The sequence below is a fragment of the Pundamilia nyererei genome, unplaced genomic scaffold, assembly GCF_000239375.1.
Source record: "Pundamilia nyererei isolate P.nyererei 1_Seehausen unplaced genomic scaffold, PunNye1.0 scaffold00052, whole genome shotgun sequence".
Taxonomy (NCBI): domain Eukaryota; kingdom Metazoa; phylum Chordata; class Actinopteri; order Cichliformes; family Cichlidae; genus Pundamilia; species Pundamilia nyererei.
Genome location: NW_005187453.1, coordinates 668,015 through 690,949, shown reverse-complemented (window position 1 = coordinate 690,949; position 22,935 = coordinate 668,015). Strand labels below are relative to the sequence as shown.

At 39.8% G+C, this 22,935-nt stretch overlaps 1 protein-coding gene across 2 annotated transcripts in view; it reads left to right on the top strand.

Moving 5' to 3' along the window:
* plxna4 (plexin A4) overlaps window positions 1-22,935 on the top strand; it is a 238,369-nt gene that overhangs the window by 154,873 nt on the left and 60,561 nt on the right. For both annotated transcript variants that reach the window (XM_005733435.1, XM_005733434.1), the window contains exons 6-9: window positions 10,309-10,432; window positions 13,669-13,822; window positions 16,069-16,168; window positions 17,651-17,765. In XM_005733435.1, coding sequence (XP_005733492.1) covers window positions 10,309-10,432; window positions 13,669-13,822; window positions 16,069-16,168; window positions 17,651-17,765 — 493 coding nt within the window. The remainder of the gene's footprint in view (window positions 1-10,308; window positions 10,433-13,668; window positions 13,823-16,068; window positions 16,169-17,650; window positions 17,766-22,935) is intronic.

Here is a 22,935-nt window from a genome sequence, read left to right as displayed (position 1 = left end):
ACAGGTAAACTGTGATTATACTGGGGCACCCTAATGAATCAGTGGACCCAGATGATACTGCTACTAAAAGTGTCAATTTGCTTGAAACTTGTAAAGTTTTACAAGCCCACAACTTATATTGTCTTTGGAGTACCACTATGTTTCATAGTAAATGAAGGATAACATAAATCTAAATGCTTCTATGCAGTTGTATGCCAGTGTCCCACAATCACGTCTCCATAAACAGTTGTCTAAGATATGTACATGTGTTTTCTTTGCAAGCTCCTTTGACAACATATGTACAAGCTTATTAGGCTGATACAAAAAGTTCAGGAAGTCATTAGTAAACACAAAATGGCTGATAAAACTTGCAAGTCATGCTGCAAGCTTCTTGCCCCTTCAATCCTTTGTATTCCCAAGACATCTTTGGTGCTGTCAAACGAATAACCTTTTCGGAGGGAAAAGCTAATTGGCAGATCCGTTGAACGTTTTTTTCTCTCTGTCTTTCTCCCCTCTCTCACCCACACATTAATTCTACACCACCGCTACCTGTCGCTGTGTTCACAGCCATCCATTACCTCAGTATGCTCATTACTGTGGTATGCCACACTAATGCTAATTAAACTGCAGTGCCACAATTAGCATGCCGCCATAGACTCATTGTGTTTGGTTGCAACGACCACTAACCTGCCCCTGGAGGACAGCTCTAAGTGCTTTGAAATATATTGTTAGCAGGGACAGTGACTGTCAACACAAAAACAAAGTTTTTGCAATATTAAAAGGCATCAAATTTAGCAGTTGGCCTAACACCTTTAAGCACCTTTAGTTGCAGTGTTCCCAAGATCAAGTAGGCTGAAATTCTATTAATTCCAATACATCCCTTTATTCTTTTTTTTACAACAGCAGTGATGTTATGCAGTCTAGTCTCTTTTAGGGTTGAAATCACAAAGCAAGTCTCAACGTAATATAATGTGTCCCATGATAATGATGGCACCATGATACAAATATTCAGGAATACTCAATATACTCTAAAACAATTATCCAATGTGTCTCCTGGTATCTGTGTAATTGGAGATGGAAAGGCATACAAGAAAAGATGACAGTCAAGAATTATTTGATTATAGCACTGTGGTGTCAGTGTCTGTGACTGTGCGTTAACACTATTATGTAATTCATATAATGTCTCACATCTAATGATTTGTGTTCCCCCCGCTGTCTGGAAATTATTGGATGAAAGCGTGTAGAATGCCTGCATGCTTTAAGAACAGTATTCAATATTTGGCACCAGTTTATCCCAAGAGGAAGTAGCACAATATATGAGGTGCATAAAGTTGTGCTGTTCTCCATGTGCCTGCACTTCTGCTTTTTTAGAAGTCTCGTTTCAGTCATCTCAGAATTCACAGAACTTTTTGATTATGCCTATGAGGTGTATCTATTTTGTGAATGTGCTTGTAAATATATTTTGTACAGCTAGAAGCTAACTGAGAGAAAATGGAGTCTTTATAAAATTCATCTTCTGAAAAGTTACTGTATGAGCATATCCAGTCATTGATAGACCTCCAGTGAAGGGAAATGGCTAGAAAGTCTTATTCTTGCATCATATAGATATAAAGACGCCAGCTATTTGAAATTTGTTTCAATCACTTCTTAATGCACTGCTAAGATCAATGTTTAAGAAGTTGTACTCAGTTTGTTAAAGTCCTAAAGATGACTCGACCAACTCTCAGAGTCAAATGTATGCAGTTGTTTCTTTGATCTTGAGATTCTTGGATCTGTGGCATTGCTCTGATGTCTGTGGCCAGGGGAGGATGGCCACCCCTGTGTATGGGTGACTGATTTCACCCCTCACCTCTTGGTGGGTGTGAAGGGAAGTTGAGGGGAAGGGAACAAGGCCAAGAAGTGACAGGGGCATCAGGACGGAACGGAATTCTGCACATCCCAGTTCCCTCTCAACTGTCACCATCATTGTGTGAAGACACACACACACACACACACACACACACACACACACACACACACACACACACACACACACACACACACAAACCAATCTACCTAACCCCAACACACATCCGCAAGCAAGCACACCCACTTTTAAGTCCGGACCATTGCTCACTGTCACCTTTTGTCACTCTGCCACACACAGGGAAGCACAGACACTGGGAAATGGACATAAACACACCCTCATAGTGGTGAAGGTGTCTTGCCTTTGTCTGGCAGAGCATGAACCAGACACAGGAACTGACATAAGACTGAGAGGATTGAATGAGAGACATGGCAAGAGTCAAAGGAAGTAAAGATATATGGTGATGTATTCCAAGTGATGAGGTAAACTGAGGAAGGGAGAAAGAGGTTGATTATAAATTCACAGCGAAAATGAGGAGGGATTAGGAATCTTCTGGTTAAGTAAACTAAACTCTGTAAGCAGGTAATCTTGATGAGGATGTGAGGGTAAACACACACACTCACAAATACACACACTCTCTCACACACACACACACACACACACACACACACACACACACACACACACAGACCATATGAGAGATCACCTCTGGGGAATCGTACTCAGGTAAATCACTTCACATGTCCCGTCACATAGCTGTTTCTATGGCAACAAGAGCTAAGTCACAACATAATAACCTTGTTATATAATCCAACGGTAATCCCTACTGATGTTTCAGCATTAGTGTCACCAGTGTGTTCATTTCAAATCATACATTGAAAGGCTGAATCGCTTGATCTATATTTAGTCTTGATATATTAGGTGTAATTAGCTGATTTTAGATGACTATATGCAAAAAAATTGGTGTATTTGCTATCCAAATTTGGGATTGTGGGGTATGATTTATTTTTTTACTCAGTAGTTGAGCCATATTTTGTGCTCTTTTGTTCATGCATACCTCAGATGATGAGCGTGCTTCTCACAGTGAACAAAGCCAGCTATTAATATGCGGCATGGACTAGCTCCTTGTTAGCTCAAATTCAGACTAGGCAAAAAGGAAATGTTCACAGTAAAGTATGAGATTGTGTTGAGAATATGCAATAGGCAAGACCATTTCAAAAGCTGTGCTTTCTGAGATGTATGACATATTTAAAATGAACCCATCTAGTTGTTTTGTCAATGTCCCCAGTTCGAAACAGCTTTGTGACCGTGAATAAACACACCTTAACACCCCAGGCTGTATATCGACTGCCTGAATCAACAGTATCATATGCCCCTATCTATAGTTGTACACATGAAGGGAAATAATACAATGTACTGTAGATAAAGATGAAAGCTGAGTGCACTGTTGAAACTCCATTGAAAACAACCATGCTGTCCCCCTTAAAGGGAAGTATGAAAACATCAACATGGAACCTAAAACATGGAACCTCTGGAAATACTGTAGATGCACAGCAATAGTAAACGAATGCGTTTCTTTGTCTGGGCTTCTATCTTATGAATGCCAGGTCAAACTGTGTTGATGTAGTAACAGGACAGTGATATGTGAGCCATTTCAAAACTGTTCCCTTTTAAATCCATCGCGTACTTTATTCCATCTAAAGTATCGCATTTTCTTTGCTCACTATGGGTATGATAATCATAAGACTTCCTGTGACAAAGTAAAAAAAAATATGGGTTTAAAAAAGTATAACATTACTAATTAATTACTTGGTTTCTGCCTTTCTCACATGCACTCAGCTAACCAGCATACCTGGTATGGTCTAATGGCATTATCTGGACCAGGAGTCACATCAAACACGATTAAAACGACAGCCTAATAAACCTGTCACATCATGTCACCACCGCCTGTTTCTACCAGGGGACTGTTTGTTTGTTTGTTAGTGTGTGGAAGTGAGAGAGTAAGACGTTGTTGCCGTGTCTTTTGACTACTGCTAAATTTGCATAGCACTAAAAGTCATGGCAGAGAAACAGCTGCTCGTTGATGCCCGGAGGCCAGGGCTGATGCTGCCAAATCTAATCACCGCCTAGTGCTAGCATCTTTTTTGTGTTTTAAGATTTATAGGTTGTTGGAGGAGTTTGAGCTAATGACACCCATTTAGAATATTGGTGACGTCAGCCTCTCCTTTCCTCACTTTTGTTTTCCGGTCATCCATCACGAATTACATTTGACGCTATTATAGAATTTAATATTGCAGCGACTTTATATCCAAATTGTAAGCTTTGTGAGAACTTTGGTATCACGATGTTTAGCAAAAATATTTTGTCATCAGATAGTCTTTGGTGGTCACATATTAAAGCATTTCTAACTGTTTACATATTTACGGTATGCAGTTTATATATATACTTTAATAGGTTCTTTTTTTAAAAAGTCTCATACAGCTTTAAACCTGTGCAAAGGAGCAGTCTTACTGTATAATTTTCTACTCAGTTGGTGTTCTTGCACCAGTGGTATGCAAAGGGGATAGCTCAGAGATTTCTAGACCTGGGGCAGAGATTCTGCAATTTCTGTGTCTTCAAGTATGGCCTTATAAAAGACAGATTGTGTGTGTGTGTATGTGTGTGCACATGTGTGCACACAAACCGGTTCACACAAACCGGAGTAACAGGGTCATGGCCAGTGGGCCAGGTAATAACTCTCCCGCCAGCCCCTTCATGCGGATTTCTGCTCTGAGGACCACCACTCTTAATGATAGCAGGAGGAGGTACGCTTACTCTTGTGTGTGTTCGTGTGTGTTCAGCTGCGTTCGTGTGTTTGGTCACATGTGCAAGTGTGAGATGTAGCCACCTTAAAAGTTGAAGTGTCATTTGACTGAATCACTGTGACATAGCCCCTGCTCTAAGGTACTTTATATAGGCCGAGGCTATTAGTATGTATAGACTTCTATATGGTGTCTGATGATGCATGGTTAGCACAGTAATTGGTTTTTAGTTGGACTACAGAGTGCCTATTTGTAGGGCATTGAATCACCACAAACAACAGTTAATATAACAAAAAATTGTGGGTAATATATAACAAATCCTATCAAATTTAAGTATTTTAATTCATAATAAAGTGGCATTACAATGTGCCTTATTTAATGCTTTAAAGTACAAAGGAGTATTGTACACAGTTGATATTACCTACCCATTGTGTTTTTGCGATGACATGACATCAATCATGTCACCTTTTTAAGCTAAATGGTACATGGTAAAATCATATGCATGTCATTTTAATTCATCTCCTAGTGTTGACTATGTATCTATTTTTCTGGCTTGTACGCATATGTTGCATACAATACTGTAGCTATGATAAATATTTTGTGGTGAAATGTATTGTTCATAAGGTTGTCTTGCTTTTAATAGCTGTGACAGCCTCACCAACAGTTGCCAAAGCTAAAAAAAAAATTCCTTCTGTGCCCTTTGCCCAGTCTCTCTCTATAATTGTGTCACCTTATCAAAGGCTGGGAGAAACAAGAGTGCAGATTAGTTTTCATTCAGGGCCCATCTAATCCTTTCAGCTTGTTCTTTCATAACGTGTCATTGCCAGTCAGTCAAACAGCTCTTCACAACAGCAGTGTTTACTATCCAAATGAATAGATGTTGGACGTCTAATTCTCTGGAAAAAAAAAAGGGAACAGATAGCCCGAGTCAAGCTTTTTATGACTGCTATTTGAAATCTAAATCGCTTTGATCTCGGGGGTCCTCTAAATGTTCTATTCTTTGATGTTTACAAAAGGGTAAGATTGTTGCATATTGTTACAAATGATGCAATCTTTCTTTCCTTTCAGGGTCCGCGTGGAACGTAATTGAAAACAATTATCCAGTGCTTTCCTCTGATAATGCCCATCACTTACATCAGTTAAACCATGTAAGGCATTATCTTAAACATCCTTTCAGTAAAGTCCCAAGTCGCCAAATGGCCAGATAAATTCTCCCCTCTCCCGGCATGGACATAGCCAATGTGTGTAGCTATCCTATGCTTTGGCTAGAGATTCAATCAGGATGTAAGACCATTTGGTAAATAAAAATATTCATATGCATCTGTTAACTGGTTACCCACTAGCATCTCAGTAGGATTCTCTGCTGGGAGTGAATAAAATAAAAGGAGGTTTTATTTAATCAAACTAAACAGAGCATTGGTATGCATGAATTGTGACTGTGTGCTGGTGGAAGATGAACCATTTGATCTGAATGTTTGCGTGATTGGTGGGTGACATTGCATTGTGCTTTAAGAAAATGCTGATTCTAGAGCGAGCCTGTGTTTTGTTGGTGTATCCCTCCACCATGCCAGTGATCTCGATGAACACAAAAAAATGAGACATCAGCTCTATTGCCCATTATTAGGAAGGTAGATTAAAAAATCGGTAGCTTCCCTCTTCTCTTGAGTCACTTTCTCTGCATTGTTGAACTCAAACAGAAATTATTTGACCCCTTTGTTTTTGTTTAAACCTGCTCAGCAATTCTGTGACCTTAAGACTCTGAAGTGCAGATGCAATATACAGTTTCTGCAAGGCCAGAGAGAGCCAAAGTGAAACTGTTCTAGAAATTAGAAACACTCTTGCAAAAAGAGACCTTTTCTTTCTAGTTCATCTTGTGATTTAGTGCGTACAGTTTGTTTAAATAGTAGCTTTACAACAAACAATCTTATAACATTGTCTTTGGCAACATTTATGGACCCACACTTTCCATAAACAGCTTAACAGAAGATCAGTAAACAAGTTGAGGGATGTTGAATAGCTTGGATACATGTCTGATGATCTACCCAAAACCAATTTAATCGTGACCATGAAAAATATTTTCAACATTAACAGAAGCTATTTCAGTTTACTCACACATTATAGATAGGGCTACTTATGAATAACCAGAAAAATCAAAGTAAAAAGTAAATATAGCAGGATTGTTGTGATATATAAAAAACAAAAGTGTTCTCAATTTTAAGCATCTCTTTCCATCAAACGAATAGCATCTCATGCAGATGCTATTCATTGAAGGAAAACTTTACAGGGCTGAAGGCAAAAGTAAAATGTTCACTTTGACCAAGGTGAAAGTGACTTTTCCCTTCAAAGTCCTGGAAAAAATAGAATTCTCCATTCCTTCTATCTTTTTATTTTTTCAGTTTATTAATAAAAGCTGGTAATCACATGCAAATGAAATGTTACAAACCTCCTGTAAATATTCTTAGTTATGTTTCAGTGAGCTATTACCTTAACCCCAGCTGTTAAATAATGAAGGCAGGCATTTAATTGCTATCAAACTATTAGAATAACAGCAGTCACCATGAATGAAACTGATCATCACAAAATGATGGATAATAATAACCATCTTTGTGTGTTTTGTAGTGAGAGATAAGGTGTTGATGCTGTGTCGGTCAGGCGGTGATGTTTGAGCTGCGGTATTTCAACACCTCTGCACTTTTCTTAGGACTGTCACAAAACACATAATCCTGAAAATAAATGTAATTAAAAAATGAATTAATTGTATTCATGTTTTTAATCACTGGCATCATACTTTACACATGACAACAGATTTGATTTACTGGAATAATGTGGTCTTACAGAGTACAAATACTTATATGTATTCTATATTTCTCTATAGGTGTGAAATTAATCTATAGCAGATTAAATTCAGTGAGTCAGGATATTTTTTTTTAATCCATCTTCACTGCACAAAACAACCAAAACAAATTGCCCCCTGTCCACTTTTTAAAGTAGAGGATCATACCTTGTCTCATAATCCTGTATTAACAAGTCCCAGTCCAGCTATGCCAGGTCTTGTTGTTGCAACCATCAACTCATACTGCATCATTATGTCTTATAACTGCATTAAGATGCGTTATAAGTCCTGCGGATGATAAAACATCAGCTGCAAATCTTGGTAGATGTGAATATTGGACAAAAATAAACAATTCAACAAACACATAAAAAGAAAACTGTAAAATTTGAAAATGTTATTCACTGCAAACTCAGCATTTACACATCCTTGCATCTTGTCCTGTTTACTCTGTTTCATTCTCTTTACTGTTGTGTTCCTTCCTACATCGTCATCATCCTCTCCACCACTGTCATTTACAGCAGCAAGAGTCTCATAAAGATGATGTCATAAATCTGGGTCATAATAAGGTTCAGCAAGGGACAGCAGATATTTATCAACCCTGAGCTTATCCCTCATAAATCAAAATGCTACTAGGGTTTGTTTTATTGGTCATTTTGAAAAGTCTGGTGACTTTTTCTGCAATGTTTTCACTGTAACTGTGCTGTAGAGATTGGAGTTACTATATTATAGAAAAGAAGAGGGGGGGGGAAGGAAGATCAACAACTCCAGATGTAGGTCGGTCAGTTCATCTTCAAGGATGTGTCATTTGTGAGAGGACATCTAATTCCTTCTTTGAAATTTTAAGGAATTGTTCTATCTGTTGAACATTTTCTAAATGTATTAGGCCTGAATTAAATTTAGTAATGAGGCAATCATGCATAGTGATGATTCACTTAAAGAGATTGTGCCAGTTAATGTTAATAATGCAATACAGCCAGCGATTTTGGCATGAAATGCATGTTTTTCTACCAAAACACAATGTACCGTGACACTGTTAAGGAACGCACACAAAGACAAACATCATTATGGGCACAAAAGCGCATACAAAGCAAGTATTTAGAACCTTATTTCCAAAAAAGTTGGAATGCTGCTTAAAATATGAATCAAAACAGAAGCCAATGGTACGCATGTAACACTATATCTAATTTTGAATGTTGCTGCAAAGCTAAAACTGCCTGTCCAATATTGTGTTGCTTGGTCTGCAGCAATGTTTACGTGGGTGGTATCTGTCAGAGTACAAAGTAAGATCCGCATAATGCCAGAACCCAAGGTTTTCCTACAGAACTTTGCATGCTAATGAGATGATCCATGTCACGCACCGCACCTATCAGCACTTTTAATGTCGTGGTTGATCAGTGTTTGTCGGTGAAAGTGTGCTTTTTTTGGCAGGGGGGGTTATGTGGGTTGTTTGCCTGGGGGGTTACTTATATGATGCGGCCTTATTAAATCAGTGCTAGAAGAGGAGGCACAGACATCAGTGATTGAAAAGCACAAAGGAACCTGAAGCGATTAAACCCCTACTCAAACCAGCTTAGAAGGGAAAGCTTCACAGAAAGCCAACAATGGTTGCATTCCTTTAAGTCGTGCTTCTCTTGTGCTTTCTTTTCCACATTCTCTCTCTCTCTGTTTCTCTCTCGGCAGCGCTCTTTACCCCTCCTCCTGTTCTGTGCCTTTCTCGAACAGATTATTTCTTTTCATTTTCTTTGTCTGTCTTCTTTGCAGCACGTTAGGCCGCTTAACTTTACAATGCTCATGTCAGGTCAAAACCCACCCTCCTTCTGTCTGTCCAATTCAGGAGAAAAAAGCCTCTTTCTGCATAAGGTATTACTGTATCTCAGACGTCAACCACCTCGAAAGTCTTTCTTTCATTCGTTCATTAAGGCCTCTTTCTTTCTTTTCAGCCTTTTATTCCTCTAAAGGAGTTTTAGGGCGCTCTCTGGATTTTCCAGGTTGTTAATTGCACAGAAAGTTTTTGTCTGAATCAATAGGGGATTAAACTTGAATAAGTTTATGAGGGGATTCGATTAGAACAAGAGCATGTGGGTGTTTGTGTAGAGAAGAAGGTTGAGGTGATATTACAGTCTGGGGCTGTTTTTTTTAGAATTTCTCACTAAGCATATATTTAACAACAGTTTAAATAATTGTGTTTCCCAGCCACTTCTACTGGAATTTTTAATGTGAAAACTTTCCACTGCAGCAGTTTTGGTGAGAACCAGTTGCGCTTCTCATATTCCTTTAATTACGAGCTCATTTAGATCGCCCAGCTATGGGAAATGACCTTGTAGTCTATCAAGGGATTGTTTTTGGAACATGAGTCAGTAAACTCCTCTTACACCACAAATGGTCCAGTACTCCAGCTCCCCAAAACGCTGTATTCTACTGGATTAGACAGAAGTAATCTATCCCACGTCCCAAACAACATCCACATATCCACCTGCATTTGGCACTGCCCATGAATGCCAGTCATTAAGATGACTTTGCAAAGAAGAGGACTACTACCTCTTTCCCAATGGGCCGTCTCCACTTCCACATATAGAGCAACCATTGTTTTAAATGTAACTGCTCCCAGCCCTGTGGTGACCAGCCTTCCATTCACTGAACACTGAGGCTGGTACGCTGCCAGAGAGGAAATATGATAAATGTGTATAGCACCAACTGTCGGGGAGGGGGAGGGACATTCTCTTTTTCCCAGATGCCAACAGGTGGAAAGGGGTAAGCCCTGGTCAGGTTACTGCAGGCATGCATATGCCAGTAAGCATGTGTGTATTTGTCTCCACGAATAACACTACCTGTTGTTGTTCTTTTTCCAGGTGTGCCAGAAAGGAGAAATGTGAGCGCTCATCAGAGCCCCGGCGCTTTGCATCCGACATCAAGCAGTGTGTGCGTCTCAGTGTCCATCCAAACAACATCTCCGTGTCCCAGTTTAGTGTCACGGTGAGTGGAAAACAAACTCACTGAATCAGATACCCTGAAATGGAAACAAAGGCTTGTTTGGGGCTTTAGATGCGCAAACCTTGTGTTTTTTCCCTGTGTGTGTTACATGTCCTATACTATCAGGCATCAGTTTCCTCTTTGTGTCACCTGGAAGATTAAATTTAGTCACATTTTAAATTGAAGTAATTAAATATATCTTTCTCTGACTGCATATGGAATATTTTTAACAGCCAAACGTGCATTTGCTTTACTGGAGCCACATTGCAATAGAAAGTGAGGATAATTGAATAAGTTTCTGGTGAGACTATCTTGTCTGGCAGATTGACAAAATCACACTCTCAAGCATAATTTGTAATATGGTGGAATTACGCTCTAAATACTGATTAGTAGCTTGTTTTAACTCTGTAATCCTGCTTTATATGATTTTACTGACTGCCAGCAGGCATTCCTCAAATCCCGACCTCACAACTTACAATCCCGTCCAACGAAATGGTCTCCCAACAAATGTCAACAATCATTGACAGAGTATAGTTTAGCTCGGCTGTGTTTATTGTGATTGTTGGCAGCCAAATGCACCACTTTTCCCCCTGGATGTTTCATTCTCAAACAGCTGCCAGATTTAAAGGGTCTGAATTGTTTTTTATTGTTTAAGTGTATTGATTGGTGTGCAAAGAGGCTGTGATCCATTGCAACAAAAATATGTCTCTGCAGAAACTGGAGAAACACAAGCGCTCGAACTATCTCGGTGTATCCCCGTGTCAGCTTTCACCACGACACAAAATCTTTTTTTTTTTCTTTGATTTGAACAGGATCAAGAGGCTAATGTTTTAAATGTCAGCATCTTTGACGTTACTAGAAAGTACTGCAGTAACACTGTGTGTTATATAGTATAAATATTCCACTTACCTTACTGTACCCAGCATCAGAGGTTAACACGGTGGTGCAATTTTAACTCATAAAGTGCAATCAGCATGAAAGATCTCCATTGCATCAAGGGTCACGTGCGGATTGCATTTTTTTTTTTTGAAGAAGAAGAAGAATTCCTCTGCAACACAAAAATGATATTTATGAGTGTGTGTGTGTGCGTGCGCGTTGTTGCTCAAGCCTTTCAAGCGTTTAACCTTTTGCCAGACATATCCCATCCAGGGGCTTCTGCCTAACAGACAAAGGCTCTTGTTTGACCTTTTTGTTCTTAAATATTTGTTGAGAAAGATAAGGCTTAGAAATTCTTGACAGAAACGGGTACACATCACCGCTGAAGTTGGACCTACTCTAGACGAAGCCATTATTTTCTAAGCTCCAGAAGTTCCAGAAAATAACTTTCTGAGCAAATAGTTTTAGGATCTGCCTCAAAAGTCATCATAAATATATCTGGCTGATCACAGCCAACACTGGAGGAAGAAAGGGTTGTGCTCGTTATAATAACTATTATGCTTCTAGAGGGACAGATGGAACAGCTGTGTCATGGAGTTTTTCACACACACAGAGAATGTAGTCTTTTTACATATCGTAATTCTCTTTCATTTTCTTAATTTTCTCCCTACATTGCTTTGCTATGCTATGGGTGCAGACGTTAGCAAGTCAAGAGGAAACGCGAGTGGAAGTTATTATAAAATGAAATTGCTCTATTGCATCTGGGCTTTTAAGAGCTAATTGTTGCTTATATGGTTGATATTTCCATAGATTTATTTTTTTTATATGCCAGATGTGATGCAGGAATAATGTACTCTTAAGTTTAGATCTTACTTTTATGTCACTCTTCTGGACATAAAAGGTCATAAATAAAACAATCATGTCTGATTTAAAGCTTGCTTAATAATAAACATAAGAAGACATACAGTTTAAGTCAGTCTTCTCTGTAGCGTTGACTGCGTTTGAATAAATCCTCTCTGCAGCAAGGATATTTTTCACCCATCTAAGATGAACACCAACACATATTCTCAGCGTCAGGCATGGTGTTTTATAAACTACCGGAGGTCATTTGTGCGCGCGCATTTGTCGGCTGTTCCTATTAAAGATGAGTATGTTATTTCCATACTCATGCATCACTGCTGCGGCTCGGCTCTAAATGTAATTGAGGGAACTCTACATCTGTCCGCCTTTCCTTCTTAAAAGGAAAAATAAATAAAGAAGACGAGAAATAAAGGAGGTGAGAGAGAGAAAAGTCATGCAGTGTCCACCTTTATGCTGGATGTTGTGTATCTATTCACACCAGTACCCATTAAATAGCAATATAAAAACAGCTCAGGTCAGCCCTTCTTTGGCGCTGAGGCAGCTTTCAACACCACATTGCACGTCTACTATAGGCTACGCTTCAAATCAATGCCTAGACCAAAGCCCCCTTGCAGACACAGTTTTCCGTCAGTATGTATATTTCAGTCTTGACCCCTCTCCATCTGCTCCCCAAGTCTGTTTTTTTTTTTCTCTTCCTTTTATCCACGGAGTAATTTTTCTGTCTCCCACTGTTACTAGTTCACCTGAAGCCTTTTTTTCCTGAGAAGCTGAAAGAGCTTGCATAGCATTTTCAAATGAAGAGGAGGAATTTGCATTCTTTATTTCAAAAGTCTTCTTTTCACTTGCTGTCCAGCACCCTGCGTGCCAGCACTCTCACTATTTCATCTTCTCACTAATAGTTCATCCTGCACTTTGAGTTTTACTTTGGATTTGAGTTTTCTGTTTTTATCATTTTATTCACTTTTTCCAAAACATTTTATACCACAACACCTTTTGTTCTCAAAGAGCCAGACAGCCAGGAATTTAATGTAGAACTGAAAAATCAATGTAGCTCATACATTGGATACAGCCTGTTAAGATGGAACTAATTTCAGTTTTATGTCTTAATGCATTAGAGGGTGTCCATGTTGTGTGGACATTCAGCCAGGATATGCAACTGACACCTGGTTCAAGAACCTTCCCAGTGTCCCCTCTGGCCACTGACCACTGTGCTGATTGATCTTTACTCTGCAGTGACCTTGCATGAGTTCCCTGCTCAGCAGTCTTATCTGAAAATGTGAAGTTCTCACAGATGTGTGTCAGACATTACATTTAGGGCTTGTTTATCTTGTCTCACTTGTTTATCTTAGACCGCAGGGCAGCTATAAAATGCACCTGGATATGAGTCATCATGTATGTTTTAAACTGGCTTTTGTGCTGTCATGTATGTGTTAGCTTTAGGTGGCCTTAATCTCTTTTATCATATCTGACGGCTTGTATCACTTTTCTTTCCCTTTCTGCAGTTGGTGTTGGAAGCCCATAATGTTCCAGAACTCTCTGCAGGTGTCAACTGTACATTTGAGAACCTGGCTGAGATGAATGGCTTGGTGGAGGGAAATCGGATAAAGTGCTCCTCTCCCGCTGAAAAGGAAATGCCACGAATAATCGTTGACAAAGGTAAAAAAAAAAGAAGAAGAAGAAGACTGGAGTCATCACGTATTAGATTAGGACTTGATTGACTCTCAGGTACATGCACATCTGGATATTCTCCCTTCTGTCAGAAGCATGCTTGTCCTAGGGCAATGAGTGTTCTGTGAATTTTTGTTTTCTCATTGCCATCAGTAACTCAGCAGGCCTTGAAGCACTGCCTAAGGATATGTTTAGTAATTGAATGAACATTAGTTATTTGTCTGAATGTGGGATTTTTCTTCTCGCCTACCTTAACATGAATACGCTCTAGAGGGAGTTACGGGACCCTAGTTAACCTCGGTGTAAAAAGCAGAAAATCACACTTCACAGCGTGGTTTTACTACAGCATTTCAGCTAACGTGTAGCCTAGAGATAATATAATCTCTGTGGACAGTTTCCCTGTGTACCACTGCCTTACTGATCGTTTTCATTTACATGGAGTTTTTCTTTTGATAACCCTGTCCTTCTCTCTCTTGGGTGGCCAAGCTTGTTCTAATTGAGAAAACTCCCATCTGGGAAGGTCTGTCTGCAGGCAGTTGATCCTTCACCAACACTTATGTGTCCTCGTGTTGAGATAATGAAATTGCCATCCCTTGATTTTTCTTTCTAAAAGAAGAAATAGAGAACAAAAAATATTAGGATTCGGCTGTAATGCTACCATTTATGATGGAAAGGCTCTAAAGAAGATCTTTTCAACTGTGTGCGCGTCGTGCAAAAAAAGTAGTCTCTACATTGTTTATATAATGGATTCAAATGCAAAGATACACATTCGCGTTTTTCTTTATTCCTCGGTTGCTCCAAGAACAGAAGAACAGAAGAATCACACATACATGTGCCTAACAGACATATGAAATCATTTCAATAAAGTTATCCACAGACAGACAGCACACATGTACATGTACAGCTGAAAGGGAGCCTGGGGGTGCTTTGGGGAATTTGTAGAAAAAAAAAAAAACATTTGTTCAATGTTTGCTATGTCACATGTAAAGCTGGTAATGCTGCAGTCATGCAAACATTGATGTGCAAACATTGATGTGCAAATATGTACTCTGAGTCATCCACAAATGATCCATACAATATTTCTCCCTACCGACTGCTTGTTACCCTCCACTCTCACAAACATATGGTTTTCCTGTTTTAGGGAGAGGAAACCATTCCAAGTGTTCGTGTCTTTTATCTTCAATTTTTACTAGTACTCATTAGTCTAAGCTCAGTTGAAAGAGGGAAAAGGGAGAGCGATGGATGAAGTGACGAGAGGCGGGGAGAGATAGTGTTAGCAGGCTTCAAGGTAACATTTAGGTGGCCTAATTAGGACAGATCCGTTGTCAGTGGTGCTTTACTGTGATTGATGAATGATTCCTCCTTTGTTGGAGAGATGGGGGACAGACACGAGGGAGACGAAGGAGTTGCAACGTGGAAGGAAGTGAGGAGACCTGGGTAGAGAGATAGAGCGAGGATGAGAGAGAGACACATAGGTAGTCTAGAAAGAGAGAGAGCGCATTTAGATGTGTGGATGGGCTGTTGAATTAAACATGAACTCCTTCATTAGTGCCAGACAAAAGGACACACCAAATACAGATGAGGCGCAAGCTCACGGACACGCACGCTCGAACAGACACACACAAACACACACGTACTTTCTGTTTCATCTTCTTCTTCCTTTACCTTGTCAAAGACTCTCTCAAAGACTTTTCCAGGGGAATATTGTCCATCCCAAGGGATATGCGCCAACTTTTGTTTCTTGTAAGACGCCAGGAATAGGCAGAGTTAACCCAATAAAACCCTCTTCTTCTACTCTCTTTCTTTGCTAAGACATACTGCCTTTACCATTGCAACAAGCTGATCACCTGTAGCTCCTAGCAGTGCAGTCATTTTCTTTTTCTTTAAAACGACATCTAACTCGACGTCGTAAAATGATATTTGAATAAGCGAATGAAATGATTATCATACAAGTGGTGTCGACCCCCTGCCTGTGCTGAAAGAGTAACGGTGACACTCTAACATTACCATTATAATACTGTTTTGTTTCTCCTACTTGTTTGAAGAGTTGAATGAAGCTGTCAATAACGGCTTCAAGTAACGTGTTCTGAAACAAAGGCAATTCCTCCTTCTGTTAGTTCTCATTGTTGTTGTCCTTGTCTTGTGTTTCTTTGTTTTGTTAGCAGAGTACAAAAGCTTTCTTCCTACCTCTGTGTATCAAACCGTTAATTTTGACTTTAATCTGTTTTCTCTAGGTGACCACCAGATCGTGCAGCTCTATCTCAAGTCCAAAGAGACCGGCCTGGCATTTGCAAATACAAGTTTTGTTTTCTACAATTGCAGTGTGCACAAATCGTAAGTTTATGTCTACTATTAGTTTCTAATTGCACTTCAGTGAGTGTATAAAACAATGCCAAAGTTATGTTGTATTAATATCTGGGGGGCCGAACTAAAGAGTCGAGGCATGCAGCACTTGCAATTAGTTTGTGTCTTGCTTTCTTGGCCTTTAGGGTGGCTCTGGCTCAGGAGGTAGAGCAAGTCGTCTTCTTACTGAAAGGTTCATGGTTCAATCCTTGGCTGCCCCAGTCTGGGTGCCAAAATATCTTTGGGCAATAACCACAGGTTACTTCCCAATGCATTCATTGTAGTGGGAATGTTTGGTAGAAAGTGTATATACGTAGACAACGTGAATGAGATATGTTGTCTAAAGTGCTTTGAGTGCTCTGTGAGGTCCAGTACATTTAAAACAGATACTTTGTTGCAAATCTAATGCCTCTATATTGTTGAAAAGCTGCCACAAACTATGTGCAGAATTCATTTGTGCACAGAAGTTGTCACAATACGGCTGTGTGCAGGCAAGAGTAGGACCCAAACGCAAACTCACAGAGTCAAAAGGTAAACTCAAAAAACACAGCTTTATTGCTGGCGTGGAGTGGGACATGAAAAACAATACAAAATAAACTAAACTGGGAAAACTAAAGCACAAGGGGCCACAGGAAAAAATCACACAGCTATGATGGAGGACGCAACACTGACAAAGAGAAACATGGGGCTTAAATACACTGAGGGATAACGAGGGGGAATGAGCCACAGGAGGAGAGCACAGCTGGGAGTAATTAAGCTGGACGAGACAGAGACGCAAAACCAGAAACACTCACATGAGGCATGGACCTTCAAAGTAAAACAGGAAACACACTGACTGAATTCTAAAACACGCAAACTTAATAGCAACTGGGGAGACAGGACATAGGAACCTGAAACGTGGTACAAAACATCGCAGTGGACATAACATGGAACACAGGGAAGCCATATAACAAAGCCAAAGAGCTAAACCTAAGATAACCATAACTGAGATCCAGGGAAACAAGAAACAGTACATCAAAGGACTCAAAACATAAACCATGATATAAAAACACAGGATCTCTTCCAAATAAAATAGGAAACATAATGAGACGCAGACATGATAACCGGAACTTGACAACGTAAGACACAGACATGAAACACATGAAGAGCAGGGGAGACTTAACATGGTTGGAAACACGAGGGGAAAGTAATAACTAGAAACACTTAGGTATAATAATACAAACTTGATAACATAAGACAAACTTGATAGCATGAAACACGAAGGGTGAGGGGAATCTTAAATACAGGGGAAGAAAAACACAAGGAGTCTAATAACCAAATGAACTTAGATAACCTAATGAACAAAATAAACTCAAACTTAAAACGCTGGGTCAAAAGACCCAGGACCATGACAGAAGTTGTTACATTGAGCTTTTGTACTTCAGTGCATTTGGTGCTGCTTAGTCCTAATTCAAAACTATGCTCTCCTTGTAGGTGTCTGTCATGTGTGAGTAGTCCCTACCAGTGCCACTGGTGTAAATACAGACATGACTGTACCCATGACCCTCGCACATGTTCCTTCCAGGAGGGTCGAGTGAAGAAGCCTGAGGTGAGTCCCAAACCGAGCATGAGATTAAAAGTTTGCATTGATTTTTGTTTTTATTTTCAACCTGTACAGGTATTGAAACACATTGTAGCACCCAGAAGGTAGACGATGCCGGTGCTAGGCGGGATTGTAAAGATGTGCTGTCAGAATTGTTGTTTAAGCAGCTCTCAAGGGGGACCATGTTTTCTAGCATCACTTCTGTCTATAGATCTAAAGACTGTCAAATTACATCCCATTAAGACATTGTCCACAAATCCTCAGATTTTACTGCTGCCCAGCTTCAGTCCAGCCTCTGGGTATTGAGCCAGCTAAGTTATAAAACATGGTGAAATAAATTGAGGGGAAATGTTTGGCTATGTGAGACTAATAGCCATCGGTGGAGGTTTTACATGCAAAAAGAGTTATGTTAAAAGGACTGAGACACCTTTCAGCTGTAGTGCTTCCATCTGGCATGAGCCTCTTGGCATGTCTCACTCTTGACTGCACATCAAAGGGCAGTGGAAGCTAATAAAACTGAGTCATTTCCACTTGCCCAACCCTATTCCCTGTGACAGCTTAGTCTGTGTGAATTATCAATAGTATTGGCAGCCAGTTCTATTCCCTTCGAAACAGAACCCACTGTAATTAGGCTGCTCTGCTGCAGAGGACAAGCCACTCACTGGATGGGGTACATTCAGTGAATGCCCCCAAAGCAGCCACTCCCCATCCTGTGAGAGAGAGGCTTCATGCTGATTTAGAGTGGCTGCAGCAGTAGTAGCCTTTAGGGCAAAGCGGCGAGGTAAAGGAAATTTAGGGGATGTCCCCGTGATTTGGGCCTGTGGGTACATTATTCCACGGGTATCTGCATTTCTCTGTATTTTTATGTGTATATACAGTGTGTGGCTGTCTTTGGCCTGTCTGTTTGCTGACAATTCGCAGTGGCTTTCAGGGGGAGGGTTTTACAGGGAGTGAGTGGCCTGTTAATCTTAGCCTGAGGTGAGCTATGATGAAGATCACTAGTGCTCATGTCTAGGTTGGCAGACGCCGCACGACGGGCAGGGACAAGCTTAGCCAGATTGTCTCCTTTGATGAGCAGTCTGCTCTCGATTGTGTTATTCCACCCGTGTTTCCCCCGAGCCATTCAACCTGCTCAGACGATATTATTTTCTTTTTCCGCCGTTTCCATTATCCTTTTGAACCTTCTGCTTAGTTAGGCCCAAGCGTGAGTCTTTGCAGGTTTACTTTTCCAATTAGCTCAGGCGCCGGTGGTCAATATTGACTCTGGATAATAACGCGTGACTCCTCTCCTATTGTGTTGCTGACTAAAAGAAAACCATAAATAAAGCAAGGCGGATTTTGGTATTAGCACATTAATGACATCCTTTTTTTTGACATGTTGTTTCAAAAAAGACAGGTGTTTTGCAGGCTTAATGACTTTTAATTTGCTTTTAATTAACCCCTCAAATCCAGGGTCATGTTTTTTTTCTCTGCTGGCCTTTTGGTGGGCTTTTTGAATTAACAGACACACAGTTCTACAAGCTTGATAGCATGCACACTCACATACAGCCATAGAAGATTTTTCAGATTTCACAAAAGGCATCAAGTCAACTTTGCTCTGAAACGGGATGGCCTCTTACTGCAGCACATGATTTTTTGTGTACTATTACAATTAGGGGATTTCAGGAAGTGATCTGAATAATCCCCTAACTCTATGCTAATGATCGAGCCAGGCAAATCTCCCTACTGGTTGAGCTTGTTGTTAGTATGCATCGGAGGACAGCGTTAAAGCCCAGCCTGGGTGTACGGTGAATGCCTTTTTATTCATGCCAGCAATGATATGGGCACACGGATCAGACATTTGCCTGTTGGCACATTAACTAAGGGCGTGTCCCTGTTTACCCTCCACACATGTCAAGGACTTAGCCATCATTCTGATGAGTCTCAGTGACAAAGGACGTGCTTGCAGCTTCATTCAGTTTCACTGTAGAAAGAGCCAACAGTCATTTCCAACCTCTGCAGCGTTGATGTGAATAGGTTGTGTTTACCCAGTGAACAATATTTGTTTTCCTACATATTTAGCTCTGTTTCATCTCTCCTCCCTAATTCACACATGGTCTCACCTAAAGACACTGATGAAACTGGGGACACTTCCTGTTCTCTTTGTCTGATGAAAACCACAGGAGGATATTTCCCCCTCTTCTTCCTCCGTCTATAACACAGCATGTTCATATCCTGAGTCTCTGTCAAGCCTTACCCTAATATATTCAGTTGGTAGGAAGATGCAAAAAACACACAAATATTAATGTTACCAAAGATGTATCACTATCTCCTGGCACATAAAGCATCCTTGTCCTTTGTTGTTGTTTGATTATTTGCTTCTTGACTGCGTGATCAATGCCGTAGACTTTATTTACTAGGAATTTATTGATCAAGTGATCAGGATAATGTTATTAAAGAACCTAAATGCCAATTGTAATAGCTATTAGTTGCCAATATTAGACAGAAATGGTAGCGCGAGGTGCTTTGGTTCAATTCATGGACAAATCAATGCCATGCACGCGCACTGACTGTTGAGAACCAGTTTGAGCATTTGCAGAGAAAAGTGGAAAAATGGATATGCGAAAATCGAGAATGAAAGCAAATGAAACAAAGTTGAAAAGAAAATTACAGAAAGGCGCTGAAAGTGAAAGTTTAAAGAGGTAAGATCTGAAAAATACGGGAATAAAAAAGGCACAATAACAAGAAACAGAAGCAGTCAGATGATCATAGAGGCTTTAAACAAACCCCTGAAGTTAGGGAAATTTATTCGGAAATGGCAAACAGAGAAATGATTACCAACAATGTGTTTTAAGATCTGGGCTGACAGATGAAGTTAGTCTTCCTACCATAGTTGTACATGTACGTACTTTACCTTATTTTCGTTGTTGTTTTTTACAATCAACATTATAACTTAACTAACTTTAGTTTTTTGTTGTTAATGATGAAACAAAGTGGTTTGGATGAAGCCCTGCTTACTTGTTTTTTATTCCTCTGTGGGATGTGCTTCAGTGCTGCTTCTGTATTCTGAAATATGAACATTTGGTTTATTGAGTTGAATGTTTTCATAACCTGGAAAATGATGAAAAAACACATTTTAATAAATCCTAACAGTTCTTAAAAACAAATGGATGCAAATGCAGAGAGGAGGAAAAAATAACAGATATAGTAGGAAAAAAAAGGAACCAGTTATTTGGGAAAACTTTAAGGCAATGAAGGAATGGATGGTGGGATAAAAACAGGGATGAGAAACGAGTGAAGAGCAGAGAACGTGGAGAGTGTCTTTGCCCGAGGCTCTGTTGGATATGATAAAACAGAGGCTTGTTAAGGGGAGCTCTTGGTAACCACTAAGTGTGTGTGCGCATGTATAAAAACTTAAGATCCTCTTCATCTTCACACCTTGCACTTCTATAATTATGTCTGTCTCTCTCTCTTTCTGTCTCTCTCTCAGTCTCCCTCCCTCCTTAGCTTCAAACTATGCCAAGGGCTTTTACATTCACAGCTCCCATTCTGCTTCCTACTCTCTGTCACTTTCCCTATCTCCACCCATCCACACCTCCCACGAGGCTCTAATTATCAGATCTAAGTAGGTCCCAAAGAAGAAAAGGAGTCAGAAAAGAGGGAGGGCAATCAGCGAGAGAGTTGATAAGAGAAATGAGAAGGGTCAGTGAGATAGATCAAACAGCACAGGATGCGTTTAGAGAGATAGAAATGAAGGAGGGAAAAAGCATTACTGAGAATCAGAGGTGAGGTTAAAGAAAACATCGAGGCGGCGATGGAGACGGGAAGAATGAAGAGTTATTACATATTTGTGGGGAGAGGCGCCGACTTTTTTCAAACGTCTTAGCTTATTATGTTGTTATGATGAGTCATGCTATTGACAGATACTCTCCTTAGTGATTTACTGCAAGTGTTTGATTACATGACTGGAAGAGTGTCAGTGAAGCTCCCGGCACCACACGCGCACCGACAGACATATAAAGTAAAACACATACAGTTAAGCAGCTAGTTCAATCCACATCAAAGTGTAGTTTGTAGTTCCCGTCTCTCCCACTTTAATATTCCCCCTTTTTAAAAAAGAAAAAAAAAAAACCTCCAAAAACTTCTACTTGTCTCTACACATGCAGATATTTTCAGTGAAATATGTCCTGGATTTTAAGATCCCCACAAATACACAATATGTTCACGTAATTAAATTTTGGAAAAACAACAGCAACATCTCTTTCCAGAAATTGTTTTCCTGTTGTTCTAAATAATCCATTTAACATGCTGTCAGTAGTTTTCACGGGGAACTAGAAAACTGGAAATAATTATTCTGAGCCACTGGAACAGCTTCTTTTGCATTTAGTTAGTGTAATTTGTAAATTATGCGAGCGCCACAAATTAATTTAACCCCTGATTTATTGGATTGCAGTGGGAATCTGAGTAAAATAACTACTGATTTCCTTTCTTCTTTCATGGAACCTGTAATTCGAACCCCACTTATAGGTACGGCTTTGAAAGAGTGCAAAGTTTTCTGTCATTGTCTGCCATTTATGATTTGTATGTGTTTATATGTATGAATGTATTTGTCTGTGAATCTGCATTTCCTCCCCTGCTATTTGGTGCACCTCAGTCATTGAGCTAGACATGGAAACAATAAATACACAGACATTAAACCTACCTAACACTGACATAAATCTCAACAGCAACAGCAAGCATCACTGCCAGCAGCATGAGCATCTCTAGCCAGCTAGGGGATATGCATGTGTTTGTCCAAACCAATAAAAGCCCACTTGGCCTCAGGAAGAGCTGGCAGTGATCGTACTGTTATACAAGTGTGTCTGAGTGTGTATGTGTACATACAAATATGAAAAATTAGAGCTAAGTAGCAAAAAACACAGACTACCACCATTATACACACTGCCTCGGTTGTAATTTCACTTCCGCATGGTGCATTTATAATCGGTATTTAAGCGAGATTTATGTATTTCTCCTTTTTCATGTTTATCTCTTCTGTCACAAAATATGATGTTTATTTAAAGGTGGTTAGGGAGGTTTTTTTGACTTCAACATACACGATGAATGATACCTCACAAATCTCTCAAAGAATACAGGGCTTGGTTGTGAGGTTATACAGGGAGTGCAGAATTATTAGGCAAGTTGTATTTTTGAGAAA